The 21,179-nt window shown below is 39.8% G+C and overlaps 2 protein-coding genes across 2 annotated transcripts; both read left to right on the top strand.

Annotated features, from left to right (window-relative positions):
- Positions 1-2,712: 2,712 nt before the first annotated feature.
- Positions 2,713-3,798, top strand: LOC126588994 (receptor-like protein 2). Its single transcript, XM_050254164.1, has one exon. The coding sequence runs from the start codon at positions 2,713-2,715 to the stop codon at positions 3,796-3,798; it is 1,086 nt and encodes a 361-aa protein (XP_050110121.1).
- Positions 3,799-19,509: 15,711 nt separating this feature from the next.
- On the top strand, positions 19,510-20,283 carry LOC126588993 (uncharacterized mitochondrial protein AtMg00810-like). The gene is made up of 2 exons (XM_050254163.1): positions 19,510-19,755; positions 19,978-20,283. Exons 1-2 carry the CDS (start codon positions 19,510-19,512, stop codon positions 20,281-20,283), a joined length of 552 nt encoding a protein of 183 aa, XP_050110120.1.
- Positions 20,284-21,179: the final 896 nt, after the last annotated feature.

Genomic DNA, 21,179 nt, shown 5'->3' with positions numbered 1-21,179 from the left:
GGCAAACTTGAAATTACAGGTTTACCCCAACCTTCGTCCAACTTCGCTATATATTCTTAGTACCTAATAGAACGCTACGACAAAACAAAAACTCTCATTTTCTAGTTTTATGAAACGTTTTATGAGATATTATCCTTACTAAGAATATTTTGAATTATCATATTTTATCGAACTGATATTCTTTGTAGTATATATGATAGATGACTATATACAGCTTATGAATATGATTTCACACACTTCTTTATAGTATATATGATGGATAACTATATGCTATGAAGATGTTTTTGAGATATTTGTACATATGTTTGGAAAGATTATTTTCAGTGGTTTTTGTGCGTATCTAGTGGTCACTATAATTGACCTTCAGGTTGGGTGCTATTGGAGGCTATGGGCGATTGATACTTATATTGATCTTCTAGTTGGGTGTTGTAGGAGCTTACGGGCGATTGATACTTGTGAAGGAAATGCTCTAAAGGAAGAGTTCTATATGCCTTCGGGCAATCATGATACCACTAGTTAGCACACTATATACGAGATACGTTTTATGAAAGGTTTTATGGCATGCTAGGGTTTTCAGATAATCCATTTACATATTATGCTATTAGTTTTCATAAAATTTTGGGGGTTAGTATGTTGATAACTATTTCGGTATTATATATATATATATATATATATATATATATATATATATATATATTAACTTGGTCCACTCATGTTTGTTTTGCACACCCTTAGGACGTAAGTACGAGGAATATGATTCGAGATACGAGGCATTCCCATACCAGTGATACCGCATCATCCTTTCTGCTTTGACTTCTATTGTAATAACACTTCTCCATTTTATCTTCCGCTTATACTCTGAATTAGATGTATGCGCTAAACATGTCATGCATTATCATTGTTTTCATTGTTGGCAGTTGAATATTATTTTATTATATTAGTATTCGAGCGCAATTTATACGCATGTTTTCCATGTTCTCAGCATTTGCATTCATTAAATGGCTTTCGTCACCCTCGGGTGTCGACCAGCACGTGACCATTCCGATGTCCCACGGACATTGAGATCGGGGCGTGTCAGTAGTCAACCTAGTGGTACCAATTTTTAAAGGTTTGACTAGAGAGTAAGTTATATCATCGAGGGAAATAGGTTAAAACCCTACGTCTTAAGAATCGCCATAATGGCAACCCAACCTAGCTGGCTGAAGATCCCAAGATCTAGGTTCAAATAGACAACCGAACTGTGGATTATTCAATGGGAGCACTGCGGAGATAATCTCATACCCATGTCCTATGATGAAACAGTGCTATCTGCAGCGTATTTTGGATAAGTTTTGCTTTTAATGATTTATATACTTGGAAATAACAAGTGGGGTATTGCAAGATACTCTTAATGGGAAGTCACCTATCTTGAGTGAGGAATGAGGCTATTCATGTGAGAATTTTGAAGGGCTTAGTTCTCTAAAAGCACTTTTATCACCAAGAATTGTTCATGACCAAAATGAACATAATCGAGCAACCACGGGGTGTCTGGAAAGGTATTGTGTGATTACTATTGTCTTGGTTTACACAAACGGCTGAGTAGTTTAAGACATCGCGTTCGCTGATTAGCCAAATAAATCCTATAGTAATTCACTACGGAAGGTTCAAAGCCAAAAGCTACCTATCCTGATGCAGTACTTTTCCTACTGAATTCTCTCTCTAGTGTCTGCATTGTCATTTGCATAGTGTTGAGTCAATTTCCATTCATGTGGGGGATTGTTGGAAAATTTAATATTATTTTTATTATATTAAATTAATTAATTGAATGGAAATTAGAAATGATGTATTTTGGTAGAAATATGTGTCTACCCTAATGAAGAGTTGTAGCTTTTGACTCTTCATGAATGGTCACATGCTTTCCAAATAGGTATCTTAAATTCTATAAATAGGGAAGCCTTCTATAAACATAAGAAAACTTCTCATTGTCTTACATAATCATATGTAGAGTGCACTAAAAATTAGAGAGTCTACATTGAGCCTATGTGAGAGAGTATTCAACACAATCGTGGTTCATGGAGCCTTGTGATTTGGAGTGCAACTATTACAAGGATGTGGTCGTTGTATCTTGAAAGACAAGCGATGATTAACCATGAGCAATGTAGCGGGCGGGCGTAAACTTGTCTTAAAGACAAGGTCCAACACTTGCCTCGACCGTATTTCCACGTTTTCCTAATCCATTATGTCATGTTCATTTAACATTGGTTACTTATGTGCATGCATTACTTTGATATATACTTGCATGAATTATTTCTTGATTTTCTATGTGATTTAATAAAACAATTAGACTTATTTTTCCAACACCCCTATCTGTCTTCCTTCCTCTCCGGTTAGAGTCACCCATTTCTCCAACAACGATTTCAATGGTTCAATTCCTCTTGGACTAGGAAACTGTTCGAAATTGGAAATCTTTCGTGTGGGCTTCAATACTCTCTATGGAACTCTTCCTAGTGATCTCTACAAAGCTCAGGCTCTTTATGAAATTTCGTTACCTTCCAATCAGCTTTTCGGTCGCATTAGTGACAACATTGTCAATCTCACCAGCCTCACAATCCTAGGGTGATTTACTTCAATCATTTAAGCCGCGCGCTTCCTCTCCACATCGGGAAGCTCTCCAAATTAAAACGCATGCTCCTTCATTTCAACAGTCTGGAAGGTCCTCTGCCCCCATCTTTAATGAATTGCACAAACCTTATTGAACTTAATCTTGGATTCAACTGTTTGGGTGGAAATATCTCGGAGCTAAAATTTTCCAAACTTGATCAACTTATCAAACTTGATCTCCTGAATAATTACTTCTCCGGCGTCATGCCAAAAAGCCTTTACTCATGCAAGTCTCTAAAAGCAGTTTGCCTGAGCGGTAATGATCTAGAGGAACAAATACAACCCGAGATTGTTTTGTTGAAATACCTTTCCTTCCTCTCGATTGGTAGGAACAAACTCACCATTGTCACCGGCACTATACATATATTGATGTATTTGGAAAGTCTCAGGGTGGTCGCACTTCCAAATAGCTTTCTAGGTGAAGAACTGCCGGATGATGATGCAATGATTGGTTCTGGGTTTCAAAATATCCACCTTCTTGGCTTATCGAACTGCCAACTTAGAGGTCATATTTCGGTGTGGATGTCAAAGCTCAAGAAACTCGAAGTCCTTGATTTGTCTGCTAACAAACTCACAGGATCAATACCTCATTGGTTGGGAAGTCTTCTTAGTCTTTTCTTCATATGCTTGGAAAACAACTCGCTTTCGGGGGGACTTCCAAATGAGCTTTTCTCACTACAAGCTCTTGTATCCGAGAAGCCTTATGCTCAAACAGATAGTGGTGATGTCGAACTACCTATCTATAGGAAGAACACGAAAAAATCTGTCGTAGCTCTGCAGTACAACTACCTGTCTAACTTTCCACCAACTATTTACATCAGAAATAACAGTCTAAGTGGCAACGTTCCCATTAAGATAGGGCGGTTGCAAAACCTTCATCTGCTGGATCTCAGCATCAACAACATCGATGGCAGCATTCCAGACGAGGTATCTAAGCTCACAAACTTGGAGAGTTTAAACCTCTCAAGTAACCATCTGTCGGGCAGCATCCCAGCTTCATTATCAAGTCTTCATTTCTTGGGTTCATTTAGTGTTGCATACAGTAACCTCCAAGGACAAGTATTGTTAGGTACACAGCTCCAAGGATTTGATGCCACTACCTATGAAGGCAACCCGGGACTTTACGGTTCCCCGTTTCCAACAAATGCCAACAGATGAATACAAGCGATAATGCAACTAAGAACATGACAATGGGAATGAAATTCCATAGCTTTATATTTCAGTGGCTCTTGGTTTCATTGTAGGATTTTGGGGAGTTTGTGGCCCTCTAGCTTTGAGCACGTCATGGCGATACGCGTATTTCCAATTTCTCTCCAGTGTTAAAAGATTGCTTCGTGTACTTATCAAGTGTGATTTTTTTTTTTCATGAGAAATAAATGACTTATTAAAGAGGATCTAAAAGGTGCTAGGCGGGCGCTCAGCAGGGGCCTAGCGCATAGGCGTCTAGGCTGTTTTTTTAATTTTAATTAAATTTATTAATATAACATATAAATAAATGTCTATTTTTATTTTAGAATATATATATATATATATATATATATATATATATATATATAATTGTATTGAAGTACATAAATTGCAAAATAAATGACATATTGATTATAATGCTTTAGAACATATTGAAAATATGTGGAACAATCATGTAATGGGTGTTTCAAAAAGTCTCTTACAATTTATCAAAAACATAAAATGCAACGTGAAAGTTATCTATATTCTGTCTAAGTGAGAGTAGCAGGCTAGGTGGGTACCTAGGCTGGTGACTTGGCAGGTCTAGGATCAATCGGGCGATCTGGGCGGGGATTTTAGAACAGTGCTTTTTATCTAGGAGAGAAATTCCAAGTGATGAAGCAAAGCTAATTTCATCGGGTTCCAAAATCTTCAAATGCTGTATTTGAGTAACTGTCAGCTCAACGGCGAAATACCTCAATGGTTATCGAAGCTCAGGAAGCTAGGGGTATTGATTTGAGTTTTAACAGAATCACCCGGTCGATTTCTAGTTGGTTGGGGGCTCTTCCGAGGCTCTTTGTTTTAGCATGAGGCTATCGAATTTCGTGTGAATTTCCAAGGGAACTCTGTACACCTCCTTTGTTATCCGAAGAAACTGCTCCTCAAGTACACGATGAAGTTCTCGAACTGCCTATCTACATCTCGACCAACGCAACATTTCTGCAGTACAAGTTGCCTCACTTTCCTCGCGTGATCGACGTGAAAAACAACAGCATTAGTGGGAAAATTTCCGTTGAGATTGGCCAGCTGCAGCTCCTACAAATGCTGGATCTTAACATGAAAAACTTTTTGGGCGAAAATCCCAGAGCAAATATCGAACCTCAAGAACTTGGAGGAATTAGACCTTTCCATGAACCATTTCTTCGGAAAAAATCCCATTGTCATTGGCAGGCCTTAGTTTCTTGAAATCTTTCAATGTCTCGTACAATAGTCTCAAAGGATCAATACCGACCGGCACGCAGCTTCAAAGCTTCAACGCCTCTGCATTCGAAGGGAATCCAAAACTTTACGGCCCCTCTTCCGATTGAGTGCTTGTCAAGTAATGGGAAGGATAAGAACAGCCAGGATTTGGACGACGATGAGGATCAAAGTCTATGGGTTGGGTTATCCATTGTGCTCGGTTTGGTTGTCTTAACTACAAGGAAGTGCTTCATAGAAATCAAGAAATATGCAAACTAAGAAAGCTTAAAGAAGAAGGAAACCGAAGAATCTCTCAATATATTTTTGTTATACACCGACCTTCCCAAATACAAGAGGAAAGTAACTATTTATACTACTCTATATGTGCACATGTTCTGCACATGTACAATGATGACCTGGCATATTATTTACTTATCCAATACCCCCCCTCAATCTTAGCTTGGAGAACCAAGCTTAAGATTGAAACAGTGACGAAGAAAATCGGGACCATGAAGACCTTTGGTGAGCACATCGGCAATCTGAGCTTTAGTACACACTTATTCAACAGATAAGTCACCTTTGTGAACTCGTTCACGGACAAAGTGAAAATCCGTTTCCAAGTGCTTGATTCGAGAGTGTTGAACTGGATTTAAACTCAAAGCGATTGCATATTGGTTATCACAATAGATCACTGGAGGAGAAAACAAATATTCATGTAAATCCTTAAGGATTAATCTGATCCAAGCAATGTCTGCAGTAGTATGAGCCAAAGCACGATATTCAGCCTCAGTGGAACTCCGAGAAACAGAAGATTGTTTCTTGGACTGCCACGAAATCGGATTATCTCCTAAATAAACAACATAACCAGTGATGGAACGCCGATTATTCAAATTTGCAGCCCAATCAGAGTCACTGTAGGCTTTTAACTGCATAGGACTTCCAGAAGTGTATGTCAAACCACAATGAATTGTGCCCTGGAGAAATCGCAGAATTCTTTTCACCATTCCAAAATGTACATCAGTAGGTGCACTCATATATTGACAAACAGTTTTGACAACAAAGGCGATATCAGGACAGTTCTAATTGTATCATAATCAGAAGGTAGACCTGTGAGTGCAGCAATAATAAGATCATTATCGGACACTTTCTCTCCAGGCTTGTAATTGATCTTTTAGTGCTTTCAACCTTAGTAGATACTTATCAATAGTATCCCCCCCTTTTTGCATAGTATGTAGTTCAGCTTTTAGATGATTGACACTAGCTTTAGAAATAGACATATATCGATCATGTAAGGCAATCCAGGCCTCATGAGACGTCTTACAGCCGACCACATGCTCAATTGCATCATCACTAAGGGTAGCAATCAACAAGCTTAACAATGCCATATCCATCTTAACCCAGTCCTTATACGCAGCGCATTAACCTCAGTAGTAACTCCTAATTCAGGAGTGAGAACAAACTTGGGAGGACATATAGAATCACCTGTGAAATGATCAAGAAGATCATATCCATGCAAAACAGAGCTAAACTGAAAACTCCATTTAAGAAAATTATCATCATTCAGTTTGATCGTAAGCATACCCAGCAAACCTTCAATTTTCACTTGATTCACCATGATTGGAAGAACAAATTCACTGTAATATCAACAAATGTAACAAACACCAAAAGATAATGGAAGAACCCAGAAAAACCCAGATGAAATTTGAGTCGGTGGAAAGAACCCAGATGAAAGATGTACAAAATTAACTTCGAACACAGAATCAAGAGCAACCAATCACTATACAATTTCAAGAATCACAAACAAACTTCATCACTCGGCATCGGCCTTCAATCAATTCACTTATAGCAAGAAAACCCAAAATTCACAACAAATTGGCATCGGCCTTTCATGAACACAGCATATAAATCGTCAATTCAACAGAAACTATGGCATTGGCCTTCAATTAAAAAAAAATTCCAGATCTAAGCAAAATTCTTGAGAATTTGTGAAACAATATCACCTTATCACCAACTGAAGCAGCGAAACCCAGAAACCAGACCCATTGCGCAAGCAAGACCGGCTCTCGATACCATCTTAACTACAAGGAAGTGCTTCATAGAAATCAAGAAATATGCAGACTAAGAAAGCTTAAAGAAGAAGGAAACCGAAGAATCTCTCAATATATTTTTGTAACTGTTTTTGTTATACACGGACCTTCCCAAATACAAGAGGAAAGTAACTATTTATACTACTCTATATGTGCACATGTTCTGCACATGTACAATGATGACCTGGCATATTATTTACTTATCCAATAGGTTGTAGGGTTCCTGGGATTCTGCTGCCCTTTGCTTCTCAAAAGGACATGGAGATATGCATATTTCCAATTCCCGGACAATGTTCAATTCAAGCTCTATCTGATGCAGAGAAAGGTTTGAAGAAGGTAAGAGTGTTATACACTTTTTTAATTTATTTATCAAGTTTATTCTCTTTCATTATCGAAACCGAACCGAAAATACCAGCGAGTTGGGTACCGGAAACCGATTGAAACCGAACACTTCGGTACGGGTATCGGTCTCATATATACATTTGTTCAGTTCGGTTTTCGGAATCCTGTCCGTAAAGGTATTGGTTCAGTATTTGATTTGTATTATTTGGTTCGGCACCATTCATATGATGAGTGAAATAGAGACATAATATTCCTCGGTTACCCTTAAATTTTCCCACCTAAATATCCCGAGTTACACCTAAACTTTTCTCAATCATCTATATTTAAGAGTAGGATGTTCATTCCCTAATCGGTCGGTAAGTTGAAAAGCTCTTTTATTTATTCTCTCTCTTTGTTTAGACCAAAATTATGGACCAAACTATCAAACATCAGTTGAAATCACGATGAAAGTTTGATAACATGACATATTAGATGATTTTACACGTGACTAAAGCCTAAGACTACACATCATATATGTTTAACCACAAAAAGGTTTGTCACATAACAAATCAAACTATCCGTGAAAATCTCCTCGATTTTCATAAACTTGCGCAATCAGTTTGGCTAAGAAGAAAACTGAAACTAAGAAAAGGGTCCTGGTTGAATTTGATACTACACACCAAAACTTGTGTATATGCAGAATCATTGAGAAGGGTTTGTATGTTTTCCAAAACCAAAACAAAAAAATTAGTGTGAGTTGGGCTTTCACTTCTTCTAGTTTGCACGGGTTGAAAGTTGGAAGTTGTTGAACGAATCCCAATGCGAGTAGAAGGCGAAAATCACAGAGCTCCAACTTGCGCAAGAGGAGGCAGTTCAGGAAATGAGTTACAGTGGCACCTAACCCTGGAAATTGGCCATTGTTGAGACATGAAAACAATCTGGCAATCCGGAGAAGAAAAAAAAACGAAAGAGAAAACGGTTCAGGAATTTCATCAAACAGTTCATGTGCAATCTCTTTTCAGAAAGTTTAAAATTGCAATTATCTTGTGAGCGTAAGATAGCACATTAAGGAAGAAACATGTAAATGCGGCTTCATCGTCTACAAACACATGCATGCACGTTGTGGAGCCAAAAATATTCATAGGGCGACACGTGGATTTTTGGACAAAAATGACAAAAATACCCTTGCAGTACAACGAGGTTCCTACGCGCAAGCAGCGGGCAACCCTCTTTTAACCAAGACAGAAGTGCCCAAAATAGGTAACAATTCAAAGTCCATCTCATCAAATCCTTTCTACAAGGTAATTCCCAAACACATTCCTTTTAAATTATGTTAATTGGCTAATTAATGGGTTTATTGTCTAATTAACCTATTAATTGTCAATTAAACCATCCATTATATCCAAATAACTACAAAATACATCCAATTCAACCCTAAAACACCACATGGCCGGCTATCCCCATTTCAAAACCTAATCCATCACTTTTTCTACCTTTTTCACCATTTCTTCCTTTTTATTACCCAATAAATTCAAAAACCACCAAAACATTCATCTTATGTTTAATAGCCAAATAAATTGGCTAATTAAACCTAAATTAAACCTAAAAACCCTAGCCACCTCCTATCCCTATAAATATACTCCCATTCTCACCAAAAAGCTAATTCCAACACTTTGGCAAAAATCCCAAAATTCTCTAAACACTCTTTCTCTCTAAATTCTAACTTTGGCATCGGAGGTTCTTCGGCCAAAGCCCCCCCATTCATCGTGGGCGCGTGAGGCTCTTGGCCTTAACCTAAGGTGTTAATTGTTTTGTAGGTGCAAAATCGTCCAAGATCGAGGAGGAAGAAATTTGCATCCACAAATTGGTGCTTTCATTGAGAGTTGAAATCCATATTCGTAGAAGACTCTCGCACAAAAAAGGTTTTTTCTTTATTTTCTAGTCCATTTGAATATTTTTCATACATTCTTATTATTAGAATTTTTTACTTGCAAAGGTTCTTTGATAAAACGTATAAGCAAAATATAATGGCTAGAAATTTAGAAAATTCCATAAGTGAAAATTCTAGTGTTCAAGAAATGGGAGTGCGGAGATCCGTGAGGCAAAATGCGACAATAAGGGGAGCGGCATCACCACCACGAGTTTCCACCATGGGAACCACCGTGGTGGCTACCTAGGTAGCCACCCACGGCGAGGTCCATGGTGCCTTCATCACGGCCACCATGGGAACCACCGCGGTGGCTACTTCGGTAGCCATTTGTGGCTACTTCGGTAGCCATTTGTGGCGAGGTCCATGGAGCTTTCACCACGGCCCGAGCCGTGCCATCCAAGGCTCACGGTACCAAGACCACAACCCAAGCCGTGCCATCCAAGTTTACGTGGACCCAAGCCCAAGCCTCGCATTCACATGCACCGCGCGTTGAGCAGCCTGCTTCCGTCGAGCAGCCCACTCCCGTGGCCCAGCCTGCTCCTACCAAGCAGCCTGCTCTTGTGGCCCAGCCTGCCCCCGACGAGCAGCCCACTCCCGTGGTCCAGCCTGCTTCCGTCGAGCAGCCCACTCTCACGGCCTAACCTGCTCCTGCCAAGCAGTCTGCTTTCGTGACCCAGCCAGCCTGCTCCCGACGAGCAGCCCACTCTTAAGGCCCAGACTACTCCCGTGGCTTTCCAAGCAGCCCAAGTCGGCCCAAGACTATCTCAACCATCTGGACCTATTATCGAGCCGGGAGCATTCTCACCATATTTTTTCGCGGATTTGACATTTCCCAACTCAAATCTCGCGCCCGGAGTCTACCACTTTTCCACTGCCCAAGGAGGCGCATTCCTTCCAAGCTCTTCCAATCCAAATGACGAACAACACTTGTCTCGACAAGTCATAGAGTTGACGAGTGCCCTTGCACAACAGACAACCTTGGTGAATCAACTTTTGCAACGCATCGGGATCCAACGTGCAGACGGACATTTCCAGCAGCGTCCCGGCAAGCAGCCACTCGACCAGCCACGAGCCGAACGTTTAGGCAGTGTACATTCCCGTCTTAGAGCGCGAAGGAGCATGCACTCTCGACTAGGCCCATAGATGAGCATACATTCACGGTTGGGGTCATACTCCGATAGTCAACATGAACAACCTTCCGGGCAAAGTGTCTATTCGCAGCTAAGCCCATAAGGAGCGTCTTCCACCTCACATCAGAGTAGGCAGCACGACGAACGGAGAGAAGCAGTCACTCAATCCAGCTCAAGTTCAACCAGCAGCCTGCGAAGAACTCGCTCGCCTACTAGGAACGTACCACATGCACTGCATCCGCAGCATAGACGAGCCAAACACATGGAAGAGCAGCCTAGACCAGCAAGTCACGACTGGGGGCAGCCGAGAGCTCCGCTACCTCAACAAAGGCAAATTCAGGAAGAAGTAGAGAGACTCTTGACCAAGCGATTACATGATTTCCAACGCAACGAGGTCACCGACGAGGCACTACGACAGAACATAACCAACATAAGCAGGTCACCCTTCATGGAGGAGATCGAGCAGGCAGAGCCTCCACGCGAGTTCAGCATGCCATATTTCACATCTTTCAAAGGGGATGAAGACCCAGAGAGACACTTAAAATGTTACCAAAGTGCAATGATCCTTTATCGAAACAACGATGATCTCATGTGCAAGATATTCGCCACCACTCTACAAGGCGAGGCGCAAGATTGGTTCTACACCCTGCCGCCACAATCCATCCGGAATTTCTACGAACTTTCTTTGGTTTTCACCAAAGAATATTCATCCTATCGCTCGATCAAAAAGAAGTCTGACCATTTGTTCGACGTCAAGAAGAACCCAAAGGAGTCGCTTCGCGACTATGTGAGGAGGTTCAAAGTAGAGGAGGTAAAAATAGTTGGATGCAACGACTCGATAGCTAGAGCAGCCTTCCAAAAATGACTTCCAGCAGACCACTCGCTATTCGGAAAATTGATCATGAAAGAAGATCTAACTCTGGCAGACTCTTTTGCTTTAACAGAGAAGCATGCACTTTGGGATGAAGCTCGCCAATGCATATTCAAGGACTTGAAGAAGTACCCGACATCACCTCCCTAGAAGCAGCGGAGGACTTATTCGCATGTTTGACGGTATCTAAAGTAGCAATAAGCTCTACCATCATGCGAGAAGAGCTGGGGGCCCGACTACCTGTATTCTACAGTTCAAAAGCTTTCCTCGATGTTATTAAAAATTCAAAAGCTAACTTTGGCGATAGTTGTTGCAACCCAGAAGCACAAGTTTTACTTTCAAACGCATGCAATCATCCTAATGACGTACTATTCTGCCCAATCCAGATGCGCGACGATAAAGGCGTAGACCCTGCGGATGTAAAGTTTTCTGACGAACGCAACACTAGAAGGACACACTCGAAAGCAAGTTTTGTCCTCGTCACCCTAAAAGATTCTACATAGGAGCAACATGTACAGGCAGTTGAGTACCATTTCTTGCTGCGTATCACACGGCCCTAGCCGACCCTTGCTCAATGATTCAACTCTAGAGTGGCCCAATACCGGCAGTTGAGCATCTCCTGTTGCGTATGACATGGCCCCATCTCCACATCTCCCTACTGCGTCTTCACGCCGAGCCTAGGTGACGCAACAGAGCGGCCCAACGATGCCTCAGAAGTAGCCGAGCACACTCTAGCTGCGCTTACTCCACCCGATGGAAACTTCTGGCATTTGCATGTCGACGATGCAGAAAAGCCTTCATCACTGCCGGCAGAGAAGGCTCCAAAAAGATGGATCCCATCTGGGAAGGTCCGTACAAGATCAGCAGAGTAGGGGGCAAGAGTAATTACACCCTCACCACCATGAAGCAGCAAAAAGATTGAAAAGAAATGGATGGCCTACAATCTGAAAAAGTACCATGTGTGACCTCCCGCTACATCAAAACCCGAAGACTCAATAAGCTCGATGGGCACCACCTCACAAGCTGAAGACTATCCAGTTGTTATGCAGTTCCTACCTTACAGCTAAAGTTCTCGTTCGTTTCACTCGTTTTTCAATGAGGAATTTAGAAGTAATCACAACTTGGCTTGGCTGCATGCTTACAACAACTAATCATTCCTGCACTTCAAAAGAAGACTGCGCCCTTCTTAGGGACTCATCGCAGGAATTGCGCCCCCCGAGGGACCAACCATGCTCTCCAGTGCGAGAGGGTAAACCAATTCTCCGACACCCATATGGGTCAGCTCTCCAAGACGAGAGGATAAACTTTACACTCCGAATATCCAGACGTGGATGAGCCTGGCTGCCCTAGTATAACTAGATGCACGATGGCTTGCGCCGGGATTCCTAGAAGTAGCCGCAATGGTCTTTTTTCAAGGCTTAGCTAACTGAAGGATTTTGGGTCTCTTGGCCTAATCTGTGGGAAACCGGGCCCTAGAGACGGATAGGGCACATTACGCAGTACATCCGATGGACGGCTGCCCTGGAATCCTAAAGCTGCTACCGAGTGCACTAAGGTAGCCTACGGATTCCGGAAGACTGCCTACAGCTTGCCCTTCGAGCAGTGAAGCCGCACTAGACTTATACAACCGCACATTCTTGTGAAAGGTTAAACAAGCTAGCGCGCATATACGAAGTTTTATCCACTGCCGACATGCTACGTAGTCGATAAGCTTCACCTCTGCCAAGCGCGGAACAACCTACACCAAGTCCTAAAGTGTTGTGATACTTGTTACGCAACCTACGGAATTGAAGAAAGTCAAGGTTAACAGCCAAGTGGTTACGCAGACTTGTCTGCTTCTGTAAGTAAGGCATCCGGCTGCCAACCCTATGGCTAACAACTTTGCAAAGTTCTACACCAACACCTACGGCTGCATAGGCTACGCGAGTTTGTCTGCTTATAAAAAAGTAGCATGCCTGCCACTGGTCTATAAAGTCTAAAGGTTAGGGCATGAACAAAAGAAGTGAAGATGAAGAAAAACGAAGGAAAACATGTTTATAAACAACTAGCAAGGGCCAAATGAGTTCAAGCAAAACAAAAGCTACAAGGAAAAACAAAGAAAATCCTAAAGGCTATCTAAAATACTACACTACAGCAGCTTGGATATCCCACGACTACTCGGTCGCCACACCTTCAATAGCCGTAACGCTCTTAGTAGCGGCATCATCCGACGCTTCACCCCTGGCTGCCCAGTCTGGGCACTAACTTCTTCAACTACTTCACCAATGGAAGCCTTAAAAGTAAAAGCAAGCAAGTCTTCCGGAGAAATAGAGAAGGTCTTAAAACCTCAAGCCCATCATTCTCACCCTTCAGTTGCTCATTCTTCTTAAGCAGACTAACACAGACGCGCTGCAGCTCATCCACTCTCTTCTTAGCATAAGTAGCGAAACGAAGCTCAGAAATTGCAAGCTTAAGATCTTGAATCTGAGGCGAATCAATCTCAGCAACAAAGGGAGCAGGCTTTGGCGCCACTTTAGCAGCAGAGTCCACCTTACCACTCTTCATAATAGCAAGTCTCTACAAAGGTGAACCAGACTTGGCTCCCAAAGAACGTCCTGGTACAGACTTCGGCACTGGGGGCATGATAAAACCTTTACACTGAGTAATCTTATCCACAATTGTACTAGCCATTCTCAACATGGAAGACGCCACATGCTCAGATCTAGCAGCCTTACATTTCTTCCCATTGGAAGAAGTCATGTCAATCACATACCTCTTGGTAGCAAGCGGGCCCTTATGAGCAGCGAAAGAAGTCTTTGGTTTTTTTCTCAGTCGGCATCTCTTGAGCAATCAGAGAAGATCCATTTTCCCACCTTCACTTGCAGCAGGATCCACAACAGTGATTGGACGAGCCAGTGCATCCGCTTTAATCCTATTCCCCTCATCTTTTGGGAACAGCCCACGTTTCTCCTGACGAAAAGAGTTAAAGTAGCCAACGTCATTCGTGGTACCTAGCAGGGAAGTTCAACCCAACATTCCAGCAGTTCATGAGGTTCGCAACCTCTTCATTTCTCTCAATCACCAGCCTAGCTCAAGTCATGTCCAAAAGCCTAAAAAGACATGAGCCATGTGACTTGCCTAACACTGCACCCCAGTGCCACAATCCGAGGTCCCAGCCACACAAGCTGCCCTTGGTTCTAGCCAAGTCGAGCAGCTTAAAGCAGTGGTCCCTGCCACAATACCTCATCGGCCCATGCCGAGTCGACTCCTGGCCCATGCCAGCCGACGTGTCGCACCACCCCGACGGCTGCCCTGCGGTAGCACTATCCACGAAGAAGACGAAGAAATCAACGAAAGACGGTCCTTTGCACGGGCAAGATATAGAAGATTGCTAGATGAGGGGGAACAAATATCCTCTAAGCTATCTCTCTCTTGTAGGGTAGAATAAATCGCTCTCCAAAGTTGATTTAATAACCCACTTAAGGTCGATTTAAATAGGCTTTGAGAGAAATTTATTTCCCTTTCCTAGAAGGATCTAATTTCCTATTAAAGAGAGAATCTACATCAAAATAGGAAGCATTCCTAAGTTTCCTAAAGCAAGAAGATCTCTACACCTGCTGCTATTTTCTGCGAGCAGCCCAACAGGTGTGGGGGCATTTGTGGAGCCAAAAATATTCACAGGGCGACACGTGGATTTTTGGACAAAAATGACAAAAATACCCTTGCAGTACAACGAGGTTCCTACGCGCAAGCAGCGGGCAACCCTCTTTTAACCAAGACAGAAGTGCCCAAAATAGATAACAATTCAAAGTCCATCTCATCAAATCCTTTCTACAAGGTAATTCCCAAACACATTCCTTTTAAATTATATTAATTGGCTAATTAATGGGTTTATTGTCTAATTAACCCATTAATTGTCAATTAAACCATCCATTATATCCAAATAACTACAAAATACATCCAATTCAACCCTAAAACACCACATGGCCGGCTATCCCCATTTCAAAACCTAATCCATCACTTTTTCTACCTTTTTCACCATTTCTTCCTTTTTATTACCCAATAAATTCAAAAACCACCAAAACATTCATCTTATGTTTAATAGCCAAATAAATTGGCTAATTAAACCTAAATTAAACCTAAAAACCCTAGCCACCTCCTATCCCTATAAATATACTCACATTCTCACCAAAAAGCTAATTCCAACACTTTGGCAAAAATCCCAAAATTCTCTAAACACTATTTCTCTCTAAATTCTAACTTTGGCATCGGAGGTTCTTCGGCCAAAGCCCCCCCATTCATCGTGGGCGCGTGAGGCTCTTGGCCTTAACCTAAGGTGTTAATTGTTTTGTAGGTGCAAAATCGTCCAAGATCGAGGATGAAGAAATTTGCATCCACACACGTAACACTTTTTTCTGTTGAAATTTTTGGCAAACAAATGTCTGGGTCTACAGTTTGATGGTGTCTCGAGGTTATGTCGAAAGAGGTTTTGTCCGGGGCTTTATTTATTTATTTATTTATTTTAAATGAGGGTCTAATGCAATATGAAACGCTTTATGTTCACATTTTCAGTCTGAGAAACTGTGTAACATCCCACATCGTCCAAAGGAGTCGATTCTGTAAGCTTTATATGTATATTCTTATCTCTACTTAGCACGAGGCTTTTTGAGAGCTTACTGGCTTCGGATTCTGTAGGAACTCCGAAGTTAAGCGAGAATGTGCCAGATCATTCCCAGGATGGGTGACCTATTGGGAAGTTTTGATCGCATGAGTTCCCAGAAACAAAACCGTGAGGGTGTGGTCGAGGTCAAAAGCAGTCAATATCGTGCTACGGCAGAGTCGAGCCCAGGATGTGGTGGAGGCCCGAGCCAGGATGTGACACTCTGGCTCTGCTTGTGTTCACCTTTTTAGCTAGGATTGGAATAAGCTGGATTAGCTTGACTTGGATAAAGAAGAATAGGAATATGAATCGTTTTATGCATTTGGAGATGGGACTAAAGAGACATGCGTGTTTCTTCTGTTTTATATAAACATGCCCTTTATTCAAAAGGATCTCCATTTTTGTTTTTTGTTTTTATATAAAAATGGGGACTAGTATGGGCCCATATTTCACATCGAACTTCAACTATCCAAACTGTCTATTTTCAAGTTGCGTTTCTTCATCCCTAAAAAATATTATGTAGAACGGAAATGTTTGAGACATGTAATTGAGTTCAAAAAAATTAACGAACACTATGTTCTAAAAAATATTGAAATTTCTTCACGACATTCAAATGAGTAAATAATTTCGAATTGATCTTTTTGCAAAAATAATTTATAAATGAAGACTAAATAAATAAAGAGTTTGGACCGTTGGTCTTACCCAACTAAAAAGAAAACAAAATGCTCCATTGGTTTCCCTTGCTCATGACTTAATTAAGCCATTGAGAATCAACTTAGATAAGTGGCCATGTGTCCATCTGCAAAATTGTAGCATTCTTCGTGTTAATTGTTATATCATTGAAATTTCAAAGCAAAAAGACAAAAAGAAAAAAAATAAATAAAAAGAGAAATGCTAAGGAACTCTCTCTGTCATCTCATAGTTTAACGTCAATATCTGTGCCATCATTATAAAACATTATGCAAAAAACATGAAGTGACATATAGTCAATGAAGATTTCTACTTTTGAAAGAGTCATTTAGCATTTCTCAAGAAAAAAAATACAGAAAATACGTAGTAGTGTAATAAGTCATGCATGGTAGGTCTACACCATTCTACATTAAATAATTATTGCACGTAATTGTGCCATTTCTTTTTATTCAAACGGCGTTTAGAGAGATAAAATCGAGCACGTAACCTTGACTTATAAGTCCCTTTCACGTATGCACTTGTATTTTTAACCATATAATTAGTCATTTGTTAGTTCATAACGCTTTCTACTCGAAGCATTTTTATCAAACAACCATTTTTTACAACAACAGTGTTTTTAACTTTTCCAAAAGCACGAACCGAAATTCAATGTAAACCTTCTAATGCGTTCTTATCTTCTTATTTTTAACTATATAATTATTCATCTGTTAGTTAATAACACTTTATCCTTGAAGCACTTTTATCAAACAACCATTATTTACGACAAAAGTGTTTTTAGCCTTTCCGAAAGCACGAACCCAAATTCAATTTAAACCTTGTAATACGTTCTTATACTTCTTATTTTTAACTATATAATTATTCATCTGTTAGTTCATAACACTTTCTACTCGAAGCACTTTTATCAAACAACCATATTTTATGGCAAAAGTGTTTTTAGCTTTTTGTTGTGAAAATTAGATAACCAAAATTAACCTCATTATGTCTCAGATTTTAGTGCTCGCAAATATACGAATCATATGATAGTATATCATATAAGCACGGATATCGTTCCACAAAGATCGAATTGATTCTAAAATTCTTAATAACTAAATAGAAACTAATATAATGGAGAAGCTTTAATGGAAAAGATATGATATTTGAATTAAACTGAAATAAAACAAAGCTTGAAAATAAAATGCATAGAAATAACAGTTTCAAAACATAAGAAAATAAGACCTAGGGCATCCAAATTCACCATAACCAATTCTACTTAATTCCCTTAATATGTTATGCTAAACTAGTTTCCCAATAATGATGATCAATTTTCCCTAAATTATCCAACAGTCATGGCATATGGTTGCATCAAAAGTATCTTAACATGTTAACCCTCTATGGCATCTCGAGGTTATGTCGAAATAGGTTTTGCCCCGGTTTTTTTTGTTTTTGTTTTTTTGTTTAATTGAGGGTCTAATGCAATATGAAGCGCTTTGTGTTAACCTTTTTAGCCTGAGAGACTCTGTCTCCGTTTGTGTTCACCTTTTTAGCTAGGATTGAATTAAGTTGGATCAGCTTGACTTGGATAAAGAAGAATAGGAATCTGAAGCGTTTTATGCATTTGGAGATGGGACTAAAGAGACATGCATGTTTCTTCTGTTTTATATAAACATGCCCTTTATTCAAAGGGATCTCCATTTTTTTTTTTTTTTATAAAAATGGGGACTAGTTCGGGGCCCCATTTCACATCGAACTTCAATTATCCAAACTGTCTATTTTCAAGTTGCGTTTCATCATCCTTAAAAAAATATTATGCAGAACGAAAATGTTTGAGACATGTAATTGAGATAAAAAAAATTAGAGAGGAAAAATCGATCACATAACCTTGACTTATAAGTCCCTTTCACGTAACACTTAAAATTTTAACCATATAATTAGTCATTTGTTAGTTCATAACGCTTTCTACTCTAAGCATTTTTATCAAACAACCATTTTTTACAACAAAAGTGTTTTTAACTTTTCCAAAAGCACGAACCCAAAATCAATGTAAACCTTCTAATACGTTCTTATCTTCTTAATTTTAACTATATAATTATTCATCTGTTAGTTCATAACACTTTCTCCTTGAAGCACTTTTAACAACCATTTTTTTACGACAAAAGTGGTTTTAGCCTTTCCAAAAGCACGAACCCAAATTCAATTTAAACCTTGTAATACGTTCTTATACTTCTTATTTTTAATATATAATTATTCATCTGTTAGTTCATAACACTTTCTACTCGAAGCACTTTATCAAACAACCATATTTTATGGCAAAAGTGTTTTTAGCTTTTTGTTGTGAAAATTAGACAACCAAAACTAACCTCATTATGTCTCGGATTTTAGTGCTCGCAAATATACGAATCATATGATAGTATAGCATATAAGCACGGATATCGTTCCACAAAAATCGAATCAATTCTAAAATTTTTACTAACTAAATTGAAACTAATATAATGGAGAAGCTTTAACATAAAAGATATGATATTTGAATTAAACTGAAATAAAACAAAACTTGAAAATAAAATGCATAGAAATAATAGATTCAAAACATACGAAAATGAGACCTAGGGCATCCAATTCTACTTAATTCCCTTAATATGTTATGCTCAAGTAGTTTCTCAATAATGATGATCAATTTTCCCTAAATTATCCAACAGTCATGGCATATGGTTGCATCAAAAGTATTTTAACATGTTAACCCTCTATGGCATCTCTAGGTTATGTTGAAATAGGTTTTCTGTTGAAATTTTTGGCAAACAAATGTCTGGGTCTACAGTTTGATGGTGTCTCGAGGTTATGTCGAAATAGGTTTTGTACAAAGTCGCTCTAATTTCCCCATGTTTGTGTACCGTGATGGTCCTGAAATAATGATTCTGCTGCTACATATTGACGACATTGTGCTCACGGCTAGTTATTTGTCCCATATTTCCGCTTTTATTCGCACTCTTGGTGTGGAATTTGAGGTTAAAGACTTGGGCACCCTGAATTGTTTCCTTGGTATTGAAGTGTCTCATTTGTCTGAATCAGTTAGCCTCACTCAAAATAAATATACTATTGACCTTCTCAAGAAAAGTAATCTTCTGGAATGCAAGCCAATTTCGACTCCGATGGCCTCTCGGACTTCTACTTCTCGCACTGATGGCAAGCCTCTTGCTAATCCTACACCTTATCGACAACTTTTCGGTGCTCTTCAATATCTCATGATTACTTGTCCAAACATAGCCTATGTCGTTCAACATGTTTCGTAGTTCATGAGTTCTCCTAGTGATGCACATTTTGAGGTTGTCAAACATATTCTTCGTTACCTGAAAGATGCACTTGGTCATGGTTTATTACTTCAACGTTCTACGGATTCATCTCTCCTCGTTGCTTACTCGGACGCCAATTGGGCAGGGTGTCCAAACACTCGTCGATCCACTACCGGCTACTATGTTTTCTTGGGTCCTAACCTCATTTCTTGGAGTGCTAAGAAACAACATACAATCTCCCGCTCTAGTGATGAGACCGAATATCGTGCCCTTGCATATGTTTGTGTTGACACTGTTTGGATCTAAGGCCTTTTACGAGAAATTCAGTTTCATCTTTCTATACCGATTATTCTTAATTGTGACAATCTTTCTGCCACTTAGATGGCAGCCAATCCCCTTTTTCATTCTCGAACCAAACATATTATCAATTTGTTCAAGAACGAGTTGCAACTGCCAGTCATCACGTTCAGTTTATTCCTTCCACACAGCAACTTGCGGACGTCTTCACCAAGGGTCTTCGTTTGGATCGGTTTCATCGGCTAATTTCCAAACTTGTCTACTCACCGGCGTCAAGTTTGCGGGGAAGTGTTAGGGAGTTACCATCTTAATCATCTATTGAATGTGATCGTTTAACCACTTTCCGTTGTGCAATTTATTTGTATTTTATTTTGTTATAAGTTCTTTGTAACCACTTTCCATTATGTAATTTATTTGTAATTTATGTTGTCATTAGTATAGGATGGTGATGGGAAAAAACTCGTGTATAAATCTTGTACTCATGTACATTTGATTATTAAGGAAAAACCCTTTCGACATTAACTATATAAACATTCATCTATTAGTTCATAACTCTATTTTTTAGTCATCAGTATATGATTAATATATCTTCATTACTAAAAAAGGTAATCATTTCTCCTGTCAAATCTCAAAAAACTGATATTTAAAAAAAAAAAAATTCCAAACAATCATTTTCAAAACTAAAATTTGTTTTAGCTCTTTCAAAAAGCACGACGCCAAAGTCAATGTAAACCTTCTAATCTGTTGCCGCCAAGTTGCCAACCCGTGATTAGACCCTCCATTAGTGACGTCCCACGTTATGCAGGTTTGTTTCTTCTCTATATAAGTGGAAAGCAGAGACTTCACAACTCAAAACATTGCGCACAAGAATTCGAACCGTCACCTAATTACCTTCTTTCCCTTTG

This window comes from Malus sylvestris, chromosome 11 (genome assembly GCF_916048215.2).
Source record: "Malus sylvestris chromosome 11, drMalSylv7.2, whole genome shotgun sequence".
In the NCBI taxonomy this organism is placed as follows: Eukaryota; Viridiplantae; Streptophyta; class Magnoliopsida; order Rosales; family Rosaceae; genus Malus; species Malus sylvestris.
This window is presented reverse-complemented; position numbering and strand designations above follow the sequence as displayed.